This window comes from Scophthalmus maximus, chromosome 12 (genome assembly GCF_022379125.1).
Source record: "Scophthalmus maximus strain ysfricsl-2021 chromosome 12, ASM2237912v1, whole genome shotgun sequence".
NCBI lineage: Eukaryota > Metazoa > Chordata > Actinopteri > Pleuronectiformes > Scophthalmidae > Scophthalmus > Scophthalmus maximus.
Window position 1 is genome coordinate 12644372 of NC_061526.1, and position 21679 is coordinate 12666050.

Consider the following 21679-nt stretch of genomic DNA (forward strand, 5'->3'; position numbering starts at 1 on the left):
AGCCTAGCCGCTGCCCCTCCCACGAACAGCGTTGCCTCGGCGACTGCCGGTTTACGTGATGACGTCGGATGTATATGAGCGCAGGCGGCGGGATCTCTCTCCCTTTTACCGCCATCGGAGCGGAGTGTCTTTTCTTCCCCGGGACCGCTTCACTGCGCAGCGCCGCCTAACCTGTCCAGTCTCCCGCCAGACAGACAGAGAGACAGACAGAGAGAGAGAGAGAGAGAAGGTAAGGGGACAGCACTTTTGGAAACGGCCTCGGCTCCGACGCCCCGCAAACTTGTGCGTCGTTTCGGAAGTTAAAATCCAAATTTCTACCGCTTTAGCGAACGGACGGCGGAGGAAGACGACGGCGGTGCTTTGCTAATGCTACCGAGCGAGTCCGACCGCGGCAGCAGCCATCGAGACTGGCTCCACCATGATGCGTGTGTGTGTGTTAACGGTAAACGCGTTATAAAAAAAAAAAGATAAAACAACGACAACCATCCGTGTCCGTTTCTGCCGTATCGACTGACAACCGCAGCACGGGTGGAAACGACGCGTCAAATAGGTCTTCGAATTGTCAGCGTCATTCGACGTTTGTTGACACGTGTCTCGTATCTCGCGTTTTGGGACCCGACCTTATTTGTATGTCGGAGGGTGACACTCGGGGTGGGGGAGCGGGGACGAGGCGCCGGGATGACGGACGCGGCACACTGCGGCGGGGTTTCGCCGGACCGTCCGCGGTACCGGGGCGCTGGCCGGGGCACCTTCTCAGCCGGCCCATATTTTTTTTGCGAGCCACGGCGCCGCGTCTGCTGAGGCTGTGCCTCCCACTTGCTCAGCCCCGAGTAGTGCGCATCGAGCTAGCCAGCACGTAAGCTAGCTTAACTAGCCGGACACACCGAGGCAGTGCGTTGGCGACGCGGGGGGGAGAGGCCGGCTAAAGTTAGCCTCGCTTACTAGCCAGCTGGAGTCGGCTGGTGTGTGGAGGACACGAGGGACACGTTCGTTGGTTCGTCGCAGGGACGGTACATGCTTCCACAGTTTCGCTTCGTTGTGACCGAATGAAGTTTAAAAAAAAAAATGAAAAAAAAATAAAAATCGTGTCATTGAGAGTGAGCATGCAGCCGCCGAGGGCTTTTTGTTAGTCACTGGTGGCTTCGCTAGACTCGAGCATGCAACACGTGGTCGCCGGGCAGGATTAGTGGTTGGGGGAGGCTTGTCCCAGGAAGGGGGGGGGGGGGGGATAAAAGTGTGGTAAAGTGTGCTTGGACCACTGTTACACCCCCACAACTGAAAATAATTTACTGTGCAATGGTGTTTGGTATTAGTTGGCCTTTTTTTTTCTTCATTTTTTGACAAGGGTGGATGATTCAATCATGTCCCCCGCTTGTACATGTGCAGCTGCAATGCTGCCAAACACAACACCAGAGAAGTCTCGCCGCGTGTTTTAAATTCGAGCAGTTCAGATTTGAGATGTTTCCGTGAGGAGATGGTGGTTCTGATTGAAATTCCAGGCCCAAAGAGCTTATTGTGCACATGTGTTTCAACACGTTAAGCAGTACAACACTATGCCCCCCCATAACTCCTCACAACCAAAGCAAGTATTGACCCCAACTTGGGGAAAAAACCCCTGTCATCACATTTTACGCAACAACAGTATATTTGAAGAACGTGTGCTGCTGCTAAGAGCTTTCCCATCAATAATTTGTTATTATGGAGAATAAAAGATGGCTGGGGATGTTGGGTGTCATCTTACCTCAGACATTGTTGTGAGAGATGGTGCATAGTTATTCACTTTGGGCCGATGATGGTAGACTTAAAAGTGAAAGCTTCAAAATGTGTCGCCATGTGGCGGTGACAGAGTGAAGCTCTCAGTTGAGATGAAATGGGACTTGATGAAAGACAAGTCAGGGTATAGACATACACAGTTATCAGTTATCCCCTTATGAACACGGAAAAGGTTTGATCTGTAATAAATTTATTTTGAGCTCAGTGAACTGTCACTTAAGCTTTGTGGTTGAATAATGTGGCTGTATTTGCCAGAATGTAGGACAGCTAATGTATGTAGAGATGGTCATGGCTTTGATGAAAATCTATTTGTCCCGCTCCATGAAAATAAACAAATATTAAAAGCCCTTTTATTGTTAGTCCTCTATAAGAAATCGTTTCATCTTAATTTTTTTTTTTTTTCATTACGTGACTACAGTCATTTTAAGCTCTGGGAGTTGGAGCTGTGCTGCTGTTAAATCTTGCTGTCTAATAAGAGACTGATTTGCCTCTAGGATGATAGGTGAAGGCAACTGAAGTCTTGAGAGGAGGGAAAGCGGGCAGGGAAGGTGGCTGTCACACCAGGATTAAGAACTTTTGCCATAGTTTCCGCTATATAGGAATGTCACTCAGATTTATATAGGGCAGACGGAGCTTGCAGGTTGTGCTGGGACTATGGTTATGAGTTTTCCACCAGGAGGTGCAATATAAACAATTTACCTGACAACAAAGTTGGACAAGGATTCTGGGTTAAGGCTTTGTGATACAGTTGAAATCATCAATACAGTTGAGTATTTGTTTTTATAGTAGGAGTATTAACCATTATTTATTCTCATTTTAAAATTGCCCTTATATTTTCCTAAATTGTCCAAAATTACAAATTGATGGACATTCTGCAATAAACCTCAGTTTTCAAAATGGATTATTTTTGAAATTAATACTGCAAAATGTTTTTGCTTATTCAATGCCAGTTAGTAGTGAAAATCTTGGTCAACATTTTAACGATGCCAAGCAGGTGTATTCAGAAAGGTTGTCGTTCAAGCAATAGTCTAAAAGCCCCCCCCCCCCCCACAAAAAACGGTTAATCTTAGAAGCTTTGACCAAATATTTAGCTTTTTTTTTTTAATAAATCGAAACCAATGACTTTTGCAGATTGACTTATCATTAGTCAATGCAATGAACCCTGTTCCACTGTTGTACATGAGATGAGACAAAACTATATGTACTGAATACTTGTAAATTGACAGCGGACATTGATGGGATGTTTTCGTTTCGTTCGTTGAATTTCGATTTCAGGAGAGATTTGATGTGACTGCTGCCTTTAGCCACACCTGTAATTCTGTTATAAGCCTTTTTCCCAGCATGTTTTAAAAGGGACACAGATGAGAGAGGGAGATTAAACTGTAAGAGGCATGGCTACATAGTCTGGGCATCGGAGACAACTGTCCCCAGCTTTATTTAGCATGGACCGCGACAGCGGTCCATGCGGGTCCAGAGCGGGTAGTTGGGAGCTTGTCAAACTCTGCTGAGAAGACAGGGAGTCTGATGTAGATTTGACAGTCACAAGAAGCACAGTAATGGCCCTTTGAGAGAGCTGCAGTGTGGGAAGTGGTACCTGGGCTGGAGCTGAGCTAGCAGCTCTACCACAATAAGCTCCTGTTTGTCTTCCGGGGAGTGTTTCTTTTACTCATGGTTCTCGCACTATTGATGGGCCAGTGTGCAGGGAGCGATGGAGGAACCCAAACGCTCCACTACATTAGTTGAACAGCAAATATGGCTCATTTACATTTGACAAGCAGATTTCCTCTGTCTATTATTCATCACAGGGTTTTAGGTTTGAGTTACAGCCACCTCAGTGACTTTTGACACTGCCTCTTCCAGGTCTTCCCTTATGCCAGACTCACACTTCACGATTTTTAGCCAGATTTTCCACTCACCGACAAATCCTGGAGCTGCAGCAAATTGGAGGAACTAGCAGCGACGCCATCACAGTGACTTGCCGGGCCCTCGCCGACATCTGCCAGATATCTACAAGGCTAAACTTGGGCCGTGCGATAAAATCAAAACTTGTCTTGGTCACTTCATATCCAGATAACAATATATACCACAACATAACACATTTTCAGCAAATATGTTTAATAGTTTTTTAGCAGTTTTAATACATACATATACCCAACAAATGGAGTATTGACATGTATTTGAAAAATTTTCACGACAACAGTCCCCTGAATGCTATAACGTGGAAGAAATTTATTGGGGTTTGTTCAAGAAAAGCACTGGCGTTTGATATTTTCTGCTGTGAAACGTGAACTTGCGAAGACTTGATAGTGGACAAATACAGTTTTCGCTGATGGCTGACAGTCATCCTAAACCTAGTGGTGTGGTAGGATTTGTTGAAATTCCAAAGTGGCGGAGAAAATGTTGGTTATATACTTCTTTTTAAACTCGCAAATTCTGTAGAAACCTCTAAACTGAAATAGGCTCCATCCTGGGGAAAGTTTGAGTTTATACCCACTTTACAGTGACAGGTAGACTTCTTGACTATAGACTATGTCGGTGCAGCGTTCATAAAAATGTGTATTACTGATATGACAATATTTTAACGGCCACGTTTCTTTAAACAACCTCTAAGAATTTTAATAGCTAATATATGGGGTTTTAAAAAGACACGGCTTAGCTTTGATCTGTCATTGCATGCAGACTGTTGTGCAGATGCCTCCTGCATAGGGCTTCTTTTTATATGCATAACCTCTTTTCTCTCTTTGATTTCCATCAAAAAGGTTTTTAAAGTCGTTATGGAAAATGTAGGTTACATAATGATAATCATGTATACGTTGTTCTGTCGTGGGTTTTCTGGGTGCAGAACAGCTCTACTGACACGCATCCAAATGTAAACTATTATAAATAACCAGAAAATTTTTAAGGGATCAGTTGTCCACAGCCCACTTTAGTCAGCTGATGTCAATACATACAAACTGTATCTGAGACATTCATTTAACCATATTGTGAACCTGAACCCAACCTGTGCTTGGCATGTACACCATTATTTTGCGTACAGTACAGGATCCATTCTGGTTGTAAAGAAGTGTCAATGCCCTTAGCTGTAACTTTAAATGTATTAATGTTTTAATTTCTTTACTAATGAACAAAACTCTAGTAAAGTTAAAATGGCACTGCTACAATATATATAACACGTTAACCTTAAAGAAAATGTGTTTTAATTGTCTTTCTTTGTGCGTTGCTAATTTCAGCAGCATCAGGAGTTATTTGTAAATGCTGTTTGCCCCAGATATGGTGACAGTCAAAAGTTACTCAAAATGAATTAGCTTGTGTTCTCCAGTATTTCAAAGCTAATTATTTTCTTGTTTTTTATTTTTTTATTTTTGTATTAGCATCACCCAAGACTCCGCTAAAATGGCAGACATTGACAAGTAAGTACATCCTCCATCAGTGACCACTAACAACACTTGGCCAGTCCTCCTCCTCTTTTGGTCTGATGTCTGTGGTCCCTGAAGTACCTTCCAGGAGTCTGCGACAGTTATAAGTGTATATTTACACCTGCTGTGACATCACCGGTGTGGGTGTGGTCAGATATAGAACATGATTAAACACAGGGGCAGTGGAGTGCACTCTCCCTCAATACATCCCAGTTTAAGCAGTTGTTAACTAAAACTAAGTCTGGTTGTAAAGCAGTAATTTCTGTTATTGAATATGACGTGTCACAGATTGTTTACACTTGCGGGGGAAATATGACGATTCTTTGAATTAAGTTTTAGCAATTGGATAAAACTGTCAGGTGGTGCAGAAATCACGAGAAAATGGTTGAATTTACATTAATTGCTTGGATCACAACATCTTGGAGGAACACTGTAGTCTCGTTTTGGCTGACCTCCCCTTGTGTCTCCCTGAGCAGCAAAGACCAGGCTGAGATGGACCCAGCAGATATGGAGGACGTGGAGGAAGTGGAAGAAGAGGAGACTGGAGAAGATGAAAACAGCAAAGGTCAGCCTCTCTGAGAGAAAAAAGCCACATGGTGTCATTGCTAGCAGTCTGAGTATAATTATTGAAAGTCTTTTCAGAAAATGCCAATTGAATTGTAAATGTAAAGTTTATACATACATTATTGAAGAAATGTGGAAAAATGTCCGATATAAGAAGGAATGTTAAATTAGACAGGTGTCTAAAATTGTAATTTACTAGAAGAGTTAACTCTGTGTGCCTCCACCTGTTTTTAATGGGAGGCACTAATCTGTCTTATTTTAGGATCTGGATGCTGTTAATGCATCCTTTTCTTGCTCAGTAAATGATTCAGACTGCTCTCATATGTCAGCCTACTCCCGGCGCATTGTAGATGGATATAAATGACTGTTTGGCCTTTTCTATTTATAGCTAGATTTGAAAAGTCTTTTAGACTTAATAAAAGGCCGGTTCAGACTGCCTCTGACTGATCTGTCATAGCGACCACACTCAGGAAAAGCCGTACATGAAGTCTGGAGGCAGAGGGGAGATTAGAAATGCATTAGTAATACAGACTACTGGTGTTAACATGCAGTGCAAAAAAACTCTTAAGAAACCTCACGTATAACACACTGACTCCTCAAGGCTGCTGTGAGACATGAGTTACAAACTCTGTTGGACTTAGGATTTATGACAGTGAACTGATGTTTCTAAACAAAAGGTGAAAATATGTCAGCTGCCGTGCACTGCGTAAATTATACAGCAACTCTCTTCCCCAACTTTATGCACTGCCAGCTTTTCTTTCTTTTTTTTAAATGGCAATGCATAAATGCTGTCCTTTAAAAATGCATGGGTTAATGGTTGGAACAGGGTCCTCCATTAGGGCCGGTTGCTGGCCGACTACTTCAGAAAATACCTATGCCAGCGACTTGAAGAATATGCTGTACACATTTAATAGTCCACTGAAAGAGACACATTTTCCATGTATGCCACGCCACGTTTAACATAGAACCGAAGGAATGAAATATGTTTTACGTTCTTGATGCGCCTGTTTAAAATGTGCCTGTTGGTTGGCCCGATTGTTTGGCCTGCCTTATTCCAAAATACCTGGCATATGCCTGCTGTAAATTGTCCAGGTGCTGCATTGGCCTCAAAGAATAAGAGTTCCACCCTTTTCTTCACATCAAGTAACATGTAGAAAGGTGATGTTTCAAGCTTTCACGAGCTACACATCGATAAAACTCAAGTGAGACTTTGCTTCCGCAGACATACACCAATCAAGTTTGAAGTTGATTGGATGAGCGATTGACAACAATAAAACAAAATCCAGACAGATTTTTGTAGTTAATTGTGCTTTTTTTAAGCAAAGCCATCTCTGAAGACACATTACACACAAAAACAGGCAGTGTTGTCAAAGTACGAATACATACATAAGACACAGGATTAAAAACATGTTCCCCTTAAAATTTATATTTGTGTTTCTAGCATAACAATACATTAACCATCACTGTGCCATGTGTTGATGCACCTTACAGTGAAGGTTTGAATAAATAAATACAAAAGAAATCATGTCTAATGATTCTTGCATAAAAAAGTCAGGAATAGTTGTGCTTTAAAATAAATAGCTGTCTTGGGCAGTGTGGGCTAAAATGCACAAGCAGCCTAATTATCCCCAGGGAAGGCAAACTCATTAAAATGTGTAATATAAAACCCCTCACATTCTCTCATGTTATTTGTGGTCACTGCTTCAAGACTGTCTGAGCTCTCAAAGGTCTAAAACGGTGGGATGCTACTGACTTGTGATGAGTAGTGCATCAGTGATATTCCATCAATCATACCCCTCAGCCTCTGACTAAATTCATATTATATGTTCCCTCTCTTTTTTTGCGACAAATGACAAACATTTATAGCTATTGTATTAGCCCTGCAGGGGCCAAATGTTTGATAGTTGTAGTATAGATATTGGGTGGGGTATCTGTATAACAGCCATTTATATTTCTCAAGGTGAGAAAGTGTATTGTTGTAAGAGACAACTCTTGGTTTCATGTACAAAGTGGGTATATGGTAGGTGTACACATTCACACCTCCAAAAGATGTACCTGTGTCCGTGGAGGCTGCTGACCCTCACTGATATATCCACCCAAAGTGGCATTTTGTTACAGAGCATCCAGCCAATACCACGGTTGTATTTATTTGACTGGATACAGAGTCTTGGACAGCAAATCTATTCTAGCTGCTAACACACTACAAGCAAAATGCCCAGGGTGTGCCAACAGAGAAAAGTGACTTCCAGTCTCTTTAATCTTCTCACCTTCCAGCAGCAACCTGACTGAGCTTAGATAGGCACAAGCAATGTGTTTGACACTGAGATTGTACCATCTGTTACCTGTCTGCTTTTACAAAAGGACAGCACGCTTTGTTGATGACCACCACTTCATGTGTCTATGCAGCATTGGCACAGTAATAACCAGACTTCCTTCAGCCTGTTTCTTATTAACCTCAAAATCAACATTATACAAAGTATGCAGGAAGCAAACATTTTAAATTAAGGGGTCAATAGACATCAGGTGGAGAATTGACAATGCCAGGAAACTGCATTATCAGCACTGTGCTAATACTGATAAATATACATAACGCTGAGATTTGCAATAGGGGTCGACCGATAGGGCTTATTCAGGGCTGATTCCAATTTCAATTATTACTAATCTAAGGAGCCGATAACCGATATTTGTAACCGATATTTTGCTGCAGTAAAAAAAAAGTGTAAAAAGATGTAAAAATTTAGAATAATACCAACTCTTAACACAGAACTTTGTTGAAATGCCTTAATTCACAGAGCCTTTCAACATGACCTTAACACAAAAAAATGCAGGGAGCTATCAGCAGCCTTATTATGAAGTTGAACAAAAACGGACATTGATGGGACATTGCATTCAAGTCACAATACTGAGAACTAGTGAAAATGTTGTTCTTACCTTTGATTCTTCTCGCAAACATATTCTCGTTGAAATATGACCAACATAACTGTCATACTGACACTTTTGACTTGATGCGTTTGTGTGCTCAGCTCGTCAGCTGACTGTGCAGATGATGCAGAATCCACAGATCCTGGCTGCGCTGCAGGAGAGGCTGGATGGTCTGAACGGCTCGCCATCGGGGTACATGGAGAGGTAAGGGATCAACTACTTTTGACCACTACCTCAGAACACATGTATTGTGCTTGGATCTTCTACAGCTGTCACAGGGCAGAATCAGTTGCTGCAGAGTTCAGATGCTCAGCATCTGTTCGAACTCAGAGGCAGTGGCAATGCTTGTTATGTGTCTACAGACATTTTTTTAAATCTGCCTCAGGAGCAAAGACATGAGCCAATACCAATTGTCTCTCAATGCCAGATATTAGCCAAATGATTAATTACCTAATTTCATTCCATAAAGAGCATTTTGGCAAAAGGTTGCAGGCAGGGATACACTAAAGAACATTTGAAGTCAACCTGAAACTCAGTTGCTGAGCCCATACAGAGTTTACAGTCGGGAACTGCTGAGTTGTGGAACTGCTGAGTTGCTCACATGAGAGTAATGTCAAACCTCAGCCCACATCAAGTATTGGCCGTCTCAATAACAGAGAAGCAAAAGGGAAAATTGGCTCAGCTTCACAGGCCTTCGCTTTGTACAGAGCAGCTTAACAGGCAGCCAGTCGGCAGCCTGTGTGACACACAGCCATTGTTTAGCTTGACTATGATTGGCTTAGTTGAAGGATAGAAAATGGAGGATGGTACAGGCGATCTGTTCTTTACCTGGTAGTCGACTGTGTTCTCAAATATGATTTTAAAGACGTCGATGTTTGACAAGACAATTGTCCACTCACTGCAAAAAGAAATAATGTGTTAATTTGTTAGAAAACATTTACACCAATGGCATATTTTTTTAACAACAGTATCATATTCATTCATCCTTTTTATATATACATTGGGTGTTCAAATGAGAGTTCTTCAATTAATTTTGCATGGGTGCATGAAGACATTTTCAGTTATAAACACAAACGAGATAGAAAACTTACATAACAGCATTCAACTACAATAGATGATGATAAAAAACTGTAATTATTAAATAAAATGAGATATAAAAGAATCTTCCATCGATCCTGAAGTTGACTTGGCCTGATCCCTAAAAAAGCTGATCTTGTTAAAGCTGACATTGTTTGTCAATTGATAGGTAAATAATATAGATATTTAAGTGTTTCAATAATTCAACAAAATTCCACTCTATGGTTTTAACTCCCATGTGAGGACTTAACTATATTAGATAAATTATGTGTCTTTGGGATTTGGGCTCTTAGTCAGACAAAACAAGTGATCTGACAATTTTTATAGACTGCAATGATCAGTCTTATTACCCCTTGTAACCGGTTAGTGAAGGATAGGCTGTAGGACAGCTCTCATCCTGATACAGTTCAGAACTGAGAAAAAAGACGCCTATGCGGATAACGGATGTAAATAAGTATAATTAAAGTTTGTTGGGGTTGATTTGAATTCATTAACATGTTATTTTATGAAGTGTTGAAAAAGACAGTATTTAAGTCGTCAAATGATGTAATGTTTAGAAACCCACCGTGCCATCAGGAGCAAAAACCTGGCCATTAATCCCCCAAGCAGAGACCAATACATCTGACATCTGAGACACAGTTTCTTCATTGTTCAGTGTTGCAAATGTCACCACAACCTGTTTTTGGCATCCTTTCAGTTTGTTGAAAGAGTGTACTTTGAAGGCCACCCTGACTCACTGGAGATCCTCTGGGGAGAGGGCTCCCCTGCAGTGTCTTCCTCTGCTCTAAAGCTCTCAGCAGATTAATTCTGGAGGCAGGGACCTCTACCATGCTCTCGTCATTAAGCACTTTAAATTTAGATGGCTGGAAGCAAAAGAAAAGCATGATTACAAATTATGAACATTCAAACTGTGTACTTTTTTTCTACAATAAATAGATTGGACAGCAGTATAGTACATTATATTTGACCCCTTGGCCTTGAGCTCATGTCGCTGCATTCAGCAAATGCTATTCCACGTTTTATGTATGGAGTACGCAGACATGTGACAAGTCAACCAATACCAAATACTACATCACTGTGCTGTTACGCCGTACATCCACGCTACTCCATAGGTTCCGAGCACCTAACATGCTACTATCCCTGTTTTAGTTTGAAATCTCTGGGCCTGTATTTTAGTCTGGATGGGCAGAAACTGTGACGTTTGGAAACCATGACACCGTCACTTCCTGATCTTATCAGTCATGCCTCTACTACAGCGGTGATTACTGTCAGTAGCACTTCCATCTCATTGTCAGTCCAAGAAAAGCAATCCCTGGTCCAAAAAACTATTGGTGTGGCTGTGTCCTTAAAACCACACAGCGTCCTAACAAAGTCTCGTTGGAGACTGACTCATTTTTCCATGTTACTAGGAGAAGACAGGAGTGAGTTTTTAAAACGATTCAGTCACCACTTGGGTTCTCTGTATCATCTACCAGAGGGCAAAAGCTTATACTCGGATTGGAGGACATGGGGTGGATCCACCAGTATTGTCTGCAGTGATTGCATCTATTTGTGGTGAAGACAGCGTGAAAAACTCGCATCATCTTTGCTCATGTCTGTCCCACAGTTTACCAAAGGTTGTGAAGAGACGTGTAAACGCCCTGAAGAACCTGCAGGTTAAATGTGCCCACATTGAGGCCAAGTTCTACGAAGAAGTACATGAACTGGAGAGGAAGTACGCGGCTCTCTACCAGCCCCTGTTTGACAAAGTATGTCATTTACACACATTCTGTATCCTGACTGTCATTTACACACATTCTGTATCCTGACTGAGTACTGACACTGTGTTTCTGCGGTTTTATGTTTGTAACATTGTCAAATGAAAATACATGTCTTTGTTTTGTTTGATACCATTTTTTTTGTGAACACTGAATAGTCCAGGCAGTAAGTATTTTGACAGTTACACAAGTCTTCTTTAGGCTCTCTGTTTCTACACATTCAATTAGAAATAAAATGGTACGTTTAAGTGTCCGGTTAAATTTAATTTAATTTGTATATCATACAAATCGCAAAATGCGTTAACTCAAGGCACTTGACACCGTAAGACCGTACAATATTATAGTTCCCACATTGAACAACCACAAATTACTTAGTTTTGTATTTAAATGTATATTGAATTTTTTTTTTTTTAGAATTCCATCACATGATGGAACAAATAGACAGTGATTGATTTTCATTCATACAAACTTAAACTTTGCTCTCTCCCGTTCACAGAGAAGTGACATAGTGAAAGCAGCCTATGAGCCAACAGATGAGGAATGCGAATGGAAGGCAGATGAGGAGGAAGAGCTGACAGTAAGTAAGCAGGTACAGGTGACGTATACACCTGCATGCTTCCAGTCTGACACTTTGCTTACTGCTAATTTCATGCATGTAGCTTTATATGCTCATCCAGAATAGAATAAGCTTCACCCCCTAAAATGAGAGCTCTGCATGCAGCTAAAAATAAATGGCAAATAGAAATTTACTCGCAGAGCAGCAGTAGACTGGATGAAATTACTGTAGTGGTCTATTCCAGCTGTAATTGCGTGCTAATTTTTGTCATAATCTAGTTCCCAGTGCCATCTTTATGGCAGAAGTTGGTAAAAACGCTTCTGTCGATGTAGTGCAGTATGTGAAAAGAGAGATGGTGAGCCTCATTTTAGGAAATGTCTCCCTCAATCAGGATGAGATGAAGGAGAAGGCCAAACTAGAGGAAGAGAAGAAGGACGAGGAGAAGGAAGACCCCAAGGGCATCCCCGAGTTCTGGTTAACGGTTTTCAAAAATGTGGACCTGCTCAGCGACATGCTGCAGGTAGGTTCATCCAGACGGCTCCTGGGGAGGCAGACAAAATGGGTCACAGTCTGGATCCGCTTCCAGCAATATGCTTCCACCTGCTGGCCAAGTACTACAGAGCAGGGGGTTGCCGGGTGGATTATAATAAAATGTCATTCTTCCCTGCCATGAGTTAAAGACGGAAATACATTCTGGCTCTTGGTATTCTGGATGCTCTAATGCCGCGGTGCTGTCTCTCTTCCTCAGGAACACGACGAACCCATTCTTAAACATTTACAAGATATCAAAGTAAAATTCTCAGACCCAGGACAGCCCATGGTGAGTCAGTAGGCACTCAAGTGCATCTTAAAATCAGTCTGTTCATTTGGTAAATGGGTTATCGCATTCATAACTCTTTTATTCTTCACCCAGAGCTTCACGTTAGAGTTCCACTTCGAGCCCAATGACTTCTTCACGAACACAATGTTGACGAAAACCTACAAGATGAGGTCAGAGCCCGACGAGAGCGACCCCTTCTCTTTCGACGGCCCAGAGATCATGAACTGCACAGGGTGAGTCCAGCACCTAATGTTGTGGATCAGTTTGGCCTTTATGTCTGAATTTCAGTCAGTCATTTGCGTCGCTGTATTGTGTAGTGGTTTTTTTTGCAAGAGAAAGAATAAACAGTTTTCTTACTCCAGTTTTTCAGCTTTACAATGGTCTTTAGATTGAATCCAAGTAAATTGCAAAATACTTGTTATATCATACTGTCAAGTGTATTTTAAAGTAATATTAGACATTTTGAAAATGTGCGATACTGACTTGCTGCCACCACCTCCTGTTCCACAGTTGCACGATTGACTGGACAAAGGGCAAAAACGTCACGTTGAAAACAATTAAGAAGAAGCAGAAGCACAAGGGCCGTGGCACAGTCAGGACGGTCACCAAAACGGTCCCCAACGACTCCTTCTTCAACTTCTTCACCCCACCAGAGGGTAAGAATGACGGAACAGAAATATATGAGTGTTCTTAATCATGGCTGGTTCAATATTACACTTGATAAAATGACTTAACAAACTTTTTTCTCCTGTTTCTTACAGTTCCAGAAAATGGAGAGTTGGTAAGTCTTTGTACTTCCTCTAATTTGTAATGCCTATTCATAGTTAAATTAACTGACCCTGGGATGTTTGTTCAGTGTATGTGAAATTGATGTTTTACTGGTCACTACCGACTGCTTCACTTGAAAATATTAAAGACGTCCTCCAAATTTGCAACTAAATTATGTATAACATATAAATGTTGAAAATTCACCAGTCACCAAACAGAGAGATAATACTCATGTTTACCAACATGGCTGATCTCTGATGTTTCATAAAGGTACAAATAATATCAAATTGGATTAGAATTACAAGAATGCTTAGTCGCAGCAACCGGTCATACTTGTTGAAAGAGGGATGCCGAGAAAATGGAAATGTAGCTCATGTTTTATTGCTTAAATTGTTCTCTGAAGCTTTTTCTAGCCAAAGTTCTGATATGAGCCAGAACCAAAGATTTCAGGTCATACATCACAATATAAATCAAATAACTATTTCTGTCAAGAGGGTTAGGGTAAGGGTTGTTGCATTGATGGAAGCCTAACCCTTTCTGTCTTGTCGGACTTTAAATATTCCTCGGCCATCTTTTAAACATTGTCCTCATCTTTTGAGCCTCGGGCCGTGTCCGTTGGGGCGTCTTCTTCTGTAACGCTGTTGCTCCAGTTAACATTTCCTGTCGTGATTTTCTCTTTTATCTCGCTCTCACTCCTGTTGGACTGATGAGCTGCAGAAGCCCAAACATAAACACGTGAGCTGCTGCCGGCTGCTTCTGCTACACTGTGCTGTGTGCGTCAACCTAACTTGATGTGGCTATAACTCTATTCCAGCCACATGATCTGTTTGGCATGGCGCTATTGTGATTATCATTGTCTGTCAAAACATGGATGGTATTAGTTCTATCGACCATGTGCTATATTTCTATGGAAGAAATGTTATTTTGTGATAATTATCTTCATTGTTTGATCGCCCAGCCCTTGATGGAGGTGCAGTCATCAGAACCGATAGGAAATGGCCCTGTGAATGTAGTTGTGGGCGTCCCCTGATAATGTAAGACAGATGATAATGTTGCTCCCAAATCATTTTGAAAGCGCAATGGGAAAAGTCCCAATATTTAGTAGACCCATCGTGCATCTTAATCACACACTCTAATCTATGACTCAGCACTGATGAAGATTAATGGATGCAACCCTGGACCACTGCTGCAGTTATTCCACTGCAAACACACAATGACTACCAGGAGTTGTACTGAACTGCTCCGTCCTGTTGGAATTGAACCCTCAGCCCGAGTCGCCTTTTATTAAAATCTTAACCTAGTACGAGTACAGGACGCACACCAATAAAATGTCTTGTCTTTCTTCAGGATGAGGACTCGGAGGCAGTTCTGGCTGCAGACTTTGAAATCGGCCACTTCATCCGTGAGCGTATCGTACCTCGGGCTGTGCTCTACTTCACAGGAGAGGCCATAGAAGATGACGACGACGATGTGAGTATCATCGACTACAAAGTTTAGCGAACTGGACTGTTCACTGCTTTTATTAATAAAGATAATTGTCTGCTTCAACGTTCCTTGGCAGTTGGGTATTCGTCATTTAAAAAATGTGACTGTTGCCCATCAAAGGTTTTGTAGCTAATCCTCCCGTTTGTTTTCTACAGTACGATGAAGAGGGAGAGGAGGCGGACGATGAGGTGAGACTCTTGAGTGGAAATGACTTAGTTAATTAGTGAAAACGTTTTACCACAATGTAAAAGAGATGTATGGTTTTATTGTTGTGGCACGAAAACGGCTCATTATTGTTGTGTGCTGTGTGCCCAGGAAGGTGAGGAGGAGGCTGATGAGGAGAATGACCCTGACTACGATCCCAAGGTGAGTTTACAACCAAACACACACACTGTAAAGATCTCTGGTGTCATGAGAAAGACTCAGCTCAGCTGTTCTCAACTTTGTTGGCTCAGGATGCTCTCTCCAGCTCTGACTGGAGGACACAGATAGCCAGCAGTGATCCTAGAACCTTCCACAGTCAACGAGTAAATGTTTTGTAGTTATCACAGTTAAAACACTGCATGACACCATGCACCATGAGCCGCAGGGAGAGAACAGCTGCCCTGTTTGACTTGTCATATTTCAACATACAGAATACATACTGTCAAATGCATCTCATTTTGGCTTCAGCTTTGTTGTTGTTGTTGTTGTCAAGAACTTAATTTGGCTTCCAGACAAACAGTTTCCCCTTTTGTTTCACCATCGTCTTAACCAGATCTTGAACTTTTGTATTTTCAGCATGACTTTTCACCAGTCAGTTAAGTCTTGACTGCTGCATGTTCTTACTAAAACCTGAAACTTTACCATAGCAACACACAGATGCAACATGCATGAAACGGAAGATGGGGACACCAGTCTACATGAAATTAATACTTTGATATAAACATTCTTGCCCTATTTAGATTTGTGTAGGAAAGTGAGGCCCAATAGATGTAGAAATGTAGTTGTGTGAATGAAGTGTAAACCTGCAGAGGTTTACCATAATTCCGATAGGGAGGGTAGGGTCAGTTTTTTCCCTGATACCGGTACTAAATCAATACTTTTAAAACAATACCGCTGCCAGAACCGATGCTTTTTTTTCTTTAAAAAAGCACAAAGCAGTCGACGATGAGAACAGATTTTTTTTACTGCTACTGTTGTCACACAAGCGCAGGGCGTCAGTTACTGTTGCTGCCTCCAGATTCTCAACATTCAACTTTTACGAGCTGCACGTCCCTGTGTTGGAATCCTTTTGCGTGAGATACAGCCACACTTCCGACCATTTCGCTTTAACGTTCGGTGCGGCCAGAGCCATGTAGAGTGTGTGCAGCCCCCAGAGTTAAGTGTTACGTTCTCTCATATAGGCTCTGTTTATTCTCAGAGTTTCTGTGTCACTGCTTTCCTAGTAATTTACCTGGGGAAAAAAAGGTGAATAAGCAAAAAATGTGCTTAGTGTGGCGCCACATTGTGTGGCTACACTTAAGTCATCTTTTTTTGTAGCTGCCCACTCGTGTACATCACATACCTGATTTTAAGTCCACATATATTAGGACTTCTTGTCAAGTGTTGCTTGGTTAATTTGACTGGAGTTTCTTGGGCTTGTTAGCAGACTGGAGCAGCTAAATTTGACACTACGTGATATGAACCAGCATGACCTGTGCTTCTTCTCTGTAGAACAAAAAACCCCGTCTTTGACATTCTGTATTCTGCTAGTTTTGCTTTTTTTTTTTCTATTCATCAATGTTTCTTCATATCCAGTCACTTTGGCATCTTTTGTCAGCTGCTCTTTAAATTTTTCCTCACTAGGTTTAAGTGGTGACAGTAGAAAAATAACCCTGTCCTGGTAGGTAAAGCTTGTGAATTGTCAGCTTACTACCATCACACCCCCACCTTTTTTCTTTCCCCCCTTGTTTTTTCTATTGTGCACCCATTTCTCTGCACCCCTCACCTCTACACATCAGCACCCTCTCCCCCTGCCGCCGCTCGCAACCCTCCCGATTTACTAACCCACGGTTTGTTGTTGTTTTTTTGAAGTTTAACCCATAGTTTAGCTCTGCATTTGCACTTGTATCATTTCTGTATGTTGAAAATAGTCCAGCCCGCTTTTCTTTTACTATTTCCACCATGTTGAACTCGTCCTGTCCACAAACGTAGGCTAGTTTTTAGTTTGTTTCGTCAGGATCGGGGATTTGTCTGTCATGAATTCTGTGCTTTATTTGTGGATGTTTGTTCACCAATCACCATTGGTCCATTTGTCCATGGTTTTATCCTCCCTTCTTTCCCACATTAGTTATGTTCAGCTCCCCTTTCTCTATAGATCTGCTTTTAATGCTCAGATAATAACATTGGATGTTTGTTGCTATGTGACATGGGGCCTAACCAATAGTGTGCAGATTTCCAGAATACACGAAATGTGGTTTTGTACACCTGAGGCCGACATCACTGTCAGCAGGAACAGCCTGTTTTCTGTCACTTATATTATATTAGAAAAATGATTTCTGGCTCCTAAACCTAACCCATAAATAAAAAGTCTAGATAGGTCTTTAAACAGATACTACATTCTAAGCAGATGTATCGCTTGGGTATTTTGGTGACAATTCTGTTTGTTGTCACATAAATGGTACTGTTTTTGTTCTAAACTTTTAAATAGTTCAGTGAAGGCCATGACCTTGCACTGTTCAGTCAGCGTAACATCAGACCATCGAGAGCAGCCTGATCAGCTGAAGTGTGTCATCACCTCTTGAAGTGTCTAATGTCTGCTGGACGGACGGCCAACCTCAGATCTGATGAGGTCGTACTTCATCCTCGTGCACTTTTTCCATCTCTTACATAGTGAAGTCGTTCCTAGGGTTTTGGCAGCTAATTAAATCTTGGTGGCCTGAGGTTATGTTTAAAGTCTTTTATATTTATCAACCTGTAGCAGCGACACAAAAATCAGCACTTCTGGCAGACATCTGATTTTATGTGCTTTTCCAAATATGCATTTCACTCCTTATGTATTATACTCTATACTCATAAAATCGGCCATTACGATCCCATTTACTTATCTGTCACAATATAGTTTTTTATAAGCTAACGTGAAAAATTTTAATCGGAGACAATGGATGTGTGTTTCAGTAAGTTCTCAGCCATATGCAGTGACTAGAAGTACATAAATCTGCACTGTACTGTTGTTTAGAGCCTTGGATGATATCAATAATGGTTTCTTTCTTATTAGCCTGAAAAAAAATCCAGTATTGAATGTGGTCAATTGTATAGATTCCTGAATTTGCTGTCAGTGTTGTTGCTTCTGCCTTAAAATGCAGCATTTTAATGGCACTGAAAACAAAAGTGGAGTTGGGGACTCCAAGGAGAATATAAGGAGTGAAATAAACAACAATTTTTCTCAGGATCTGTTGCAAAGATTTTGGTACAAAAAAATAAAAAGTCAGGTCCCCACCAGGTTGAGTGCAATACCACTAGACATTATATAGTCTGTAGGCAGTGTACTTGCCCCACTGCCAGGGTGCTCCTAGTGCCCAGATGGTAACATCTGCTCATTGGCATCAATGTTCATACATTGTAAGCTTTTAGGTTTTAGAAACACCTACAGTCTAGGTTCGTTCCACTGTAGCGTAGTGATGCATTTGTAAACCATAGACTGTATATGAAGATGGACGACCTGTCAGGCCCCCAAAACATCTGGATCGCCCTCCTGGTGGCTTGCTGCCACATAGGTCATAAACCCCACCCCCTCCCTGTTAGCAGATGGTATATGGACCAAACTAACAAAAATCACATCAAAATATTTTTAGGTAGTTCCCATCTATATTACTGAATGTTCAAGTGTTATTTTTCTGATAAGTTTGTTTTTAATTTATCATTTGACGCTATTAAAAACAGAGTGAGATGTCATGATTGACAGCTGAGGCTCACTCGACATTGACTTCATTTTTGTACAGTAGGAAGAAGTGGAGACGTCGTCCATCTGTAATTCAAAGAACCGTTGTTATATTTCCCGTCTGTATCTCTACTGCAGTCCAAAGTAGGCAGCAAAGGCCAAAAGAAACTGTCTTTTGGAGCATTGGCAGCAGATAGCAATAGAGAAAAAAAAATATGAATAATAAATAATGTGGAAGCATTGGACCCAGACATTGCATTTCACAGTTGGCATCTTAATCCACTTTATGGTGCACATTGTATTATTTATGCCTGGTCATTGTCACTTGAGGATGATGAGCCAAACACATGTCATAGGGATAGTTATGGTTTGTTGCTTTTATCAGATCTGTTTGTCCACAGTCGATGTGTCAGTCACTGCGTTCACATCTGTGGTTTGTCTTTGTTCAAAACTGTCGGGACATGAAACTTCCCAGACTGTACTAGGATTTGTAGAACATATTTGAATGTTTTAGGTCTTGAAGTGGCTTGGCTGTGTGTAAATGACAGAGGTGTGTTTCCGGAGAGACATTCGTATTAACGGACCCCCCCTCCTCTTGTGATTTCTTACAGAAGGATGCAGCCCCCCCAGCTGAGTGCAAGCAGCAGTGAAGCCTGGCTTGGCTGTCTTGAGGATCAACTGCACTGTAACGGCTTCTCAAATTAAAAAAAATCCTAAAGAGGAAAAAATTATATTAAAAAAAATAGTTACTTACCGCCTTATAATGTTTTGTATTTTTCTTGGTAGAGAATTTGAAGAAAAAGGGTTTCAAGATTTTTGTTACAAAAAACTCATGGTAATATACTGGGAGCTGTGTGGCTCGATATACATAGTATTTTACTAGACCAGTTTTTCCTTCTCTTCCCCCTTCTCTGTAAAATAGATAGAATACATGAAAAAAAAAATCTCCCTCATAAAGCATGAACATGTTCCTTCACTGCTAAAATAGTTTGGGTTCTTGTGAAGTCTTTTGTTGTATTTGCTCTTAGACAACAGCTGTGGTTTAGACTGCATCACGGTGGCGTCAATTTATAAACAACCCCCATTCTCCTCCCCTCGCTCCTACCAAAGTTTCAGGTTGGTCAGTTCTAGTTGTCCGAGGTGAATCTTTTTTTAAATTCTTAACGGGGCCTTTAGCACTTGTAGAAAGCACTGTAGCATTTCCAGCTCTGGAGATGGAGGACAGTCGGGCTAATGGCAGCCGGGTGTCCATTCCAGTTCATCTAATCTTGCTGAGCATGGGATCTCGACGACTTTCCACTCTTGATACATTCCCATAAGCCGACTGGCCGACTTCCCTCAAAAACAAGTTCACCTCTCTTTAACTTCCAAACTGATTCCAAAAAGTGAAGTTAGCTTTCACTTCTTGGTTCGCTCCCAGAGCTCGGTACAGCCTGGTCGAGTCTCTTTTAACATTCCAGAGAATTCTTTAGATGAGGAAGGTCATGAGACGGTTTGGCTAGTTCAGGCCTCTCAGCCCCAGTATTCCAGTGCTTCAGGCTCCCAGTAGGCTCGCAGTGGCGTGGCTGTCGTTTCTATAGCACTTTGTACTAGTGTGTGCTGTGCCAGTGGCGTCCTGTCATCTGTCTTGAGTATTCCTTGTGAGCAGCACTTTGACACTCACCCGGCCTGAGGGGGAACAGGGCAGGTGCCGTTATGCCACTTTGTGGATGGTCCAACTTGTGCTGTCTGGTCTTTCAGTGCATTATATTTCTCACTAGGCCTGTTTAGAGAAGAACACCATTGGGGGGATGTAGCACAAGAGAGGACAAGGAAAAGGCCCAACCAGGTTTTAAGTGTATCGAGATATCAGGTTCACCAACACCCCAACCCAACCCAACCTTTTTTTCTTCAGACCTTTACCTCTTGTGTCGCCAATTAGTGACTGGTCAGGTGACTCGAGGAGCTCAGTCTAGCCCCTGAGCTCCTTGTTCATTTTTATCACTGTGAAAGAAAGAGGGCAAATGTGACGAGGGCCATCGTATAGCCCAACGACACACCTCCCTCCCCCACCCCTGACCCTCACTCCTTTGTTACCCAGAAGGTCTCAGAGAAGCAAGTCAGAGCAATATTTAAAAGTCGGGAGGGGGACCAAGAGGAAACCGTAGCCTGCCTCCTTCCCAGTCCAATCCTAATGCCTTTTTTTAAGTTGTGAAAACAGCCATGTGCTGGTTGTCGGGCAGCATTGTGTCCACTGTGGAGAGCCAGGGTATACTTCTCCTTCTGCAGGGAGTATTCAAATCCTGTTCACTGGAAAAAAGGACGTGACAGGGTTCTGTAGGGTCCCTCCGAGCAGCTGTTGTCAAGGCAAAATGCTATGCTACAAAAATACTAATGTACTCAATAACTGTACGTGTATGTTCATGAATAAATTGGTTAATCATGTCTATTATGGTTGACTTGTCTTTTTTGCCCTTCCTTTTTCTTTTGCCACTACAAGATGCTGATTTTTGTGAATTAATGGAAAATTCCTTGTGCCAGCAGAGGGCGCCATTGCTGTGAGGAGGTGCTACATTACCACTTACAAGAGTCCCATGGGGAATGTGCTTCACTGTTGAATTAAACATAACCACAATAAGTGCCATCCTAAACAAAACGGGT

At 41.8% G+C, this 21679-nt stretch overlaps 1 protein-coding gene across 4 annotated transcripts; it reads left to right on the plus strand.

The window, feature by feature from the left end:
• Positions 1–74: 74 nt before the first annotated feature.
• nap1l1 (nucleosome assembly protein 1-like 1) lies at positions 75–21465 on the plus strand. 4 transcript variants are annotated; one of them, XM_035604563.2, is made up of 15 exons: positions 75–229; positions 5145–5183; positions 5666–5754; positions 8777–8879; positions 11359–11500; positions 12006–12098; positions 12457–12585; positions 12814–12885; positions 12979–13118; positions 13396–13541; positions 13647–13666; positions 15001–15123; positions 15294–15326; positions 15454–15504; positions 19651–21465. In XM_035604563.2, the coding sequence occupies exons 2-15, from the start codon at positions 5167–5169 to the stop codon at positions 19687–19689; spliced, it is 1197 nt and encodes a 398-aa protein (XP_035460456.1). In that variant the 5' UTR covers positions 75–229; positions 5145–5166; the 3' UTR covers positions 19690–21465. The 4 variants fall into 4 exon arrangements, with proteins under 4 accessions (XP_035460456.1, XP_035460466.1, XP_035460447.1 ...); XM_035604573.2 differs by having other exon boundaries at positions 95–225; positions 5143–5183; XM_035604554.2 differs by lacking the exon at positions 75–229 and adding an exon at positions 16966–17002.
• Positions 21466–21679: the final 214 nt, after the last annotated feature.

Coding starts and splice junctions, on each gene's coding strand:
- nap1l1 (XM_035604563.2), top strand. Junction 8,880..11,358: donor CCATCGGGGTACATGGAGAG/GTAAGGGATCAA, acceptor TCTGTCCCACAG/TTTACCAAAGGTTGTGAAGA. Junction 13,119..13,395: donor GAGATCATGAACTGCACAGG/GTGAGTCCAGCA, acceptor CCTGTTCCACAG/TTGCACGATTGACTGGACAA.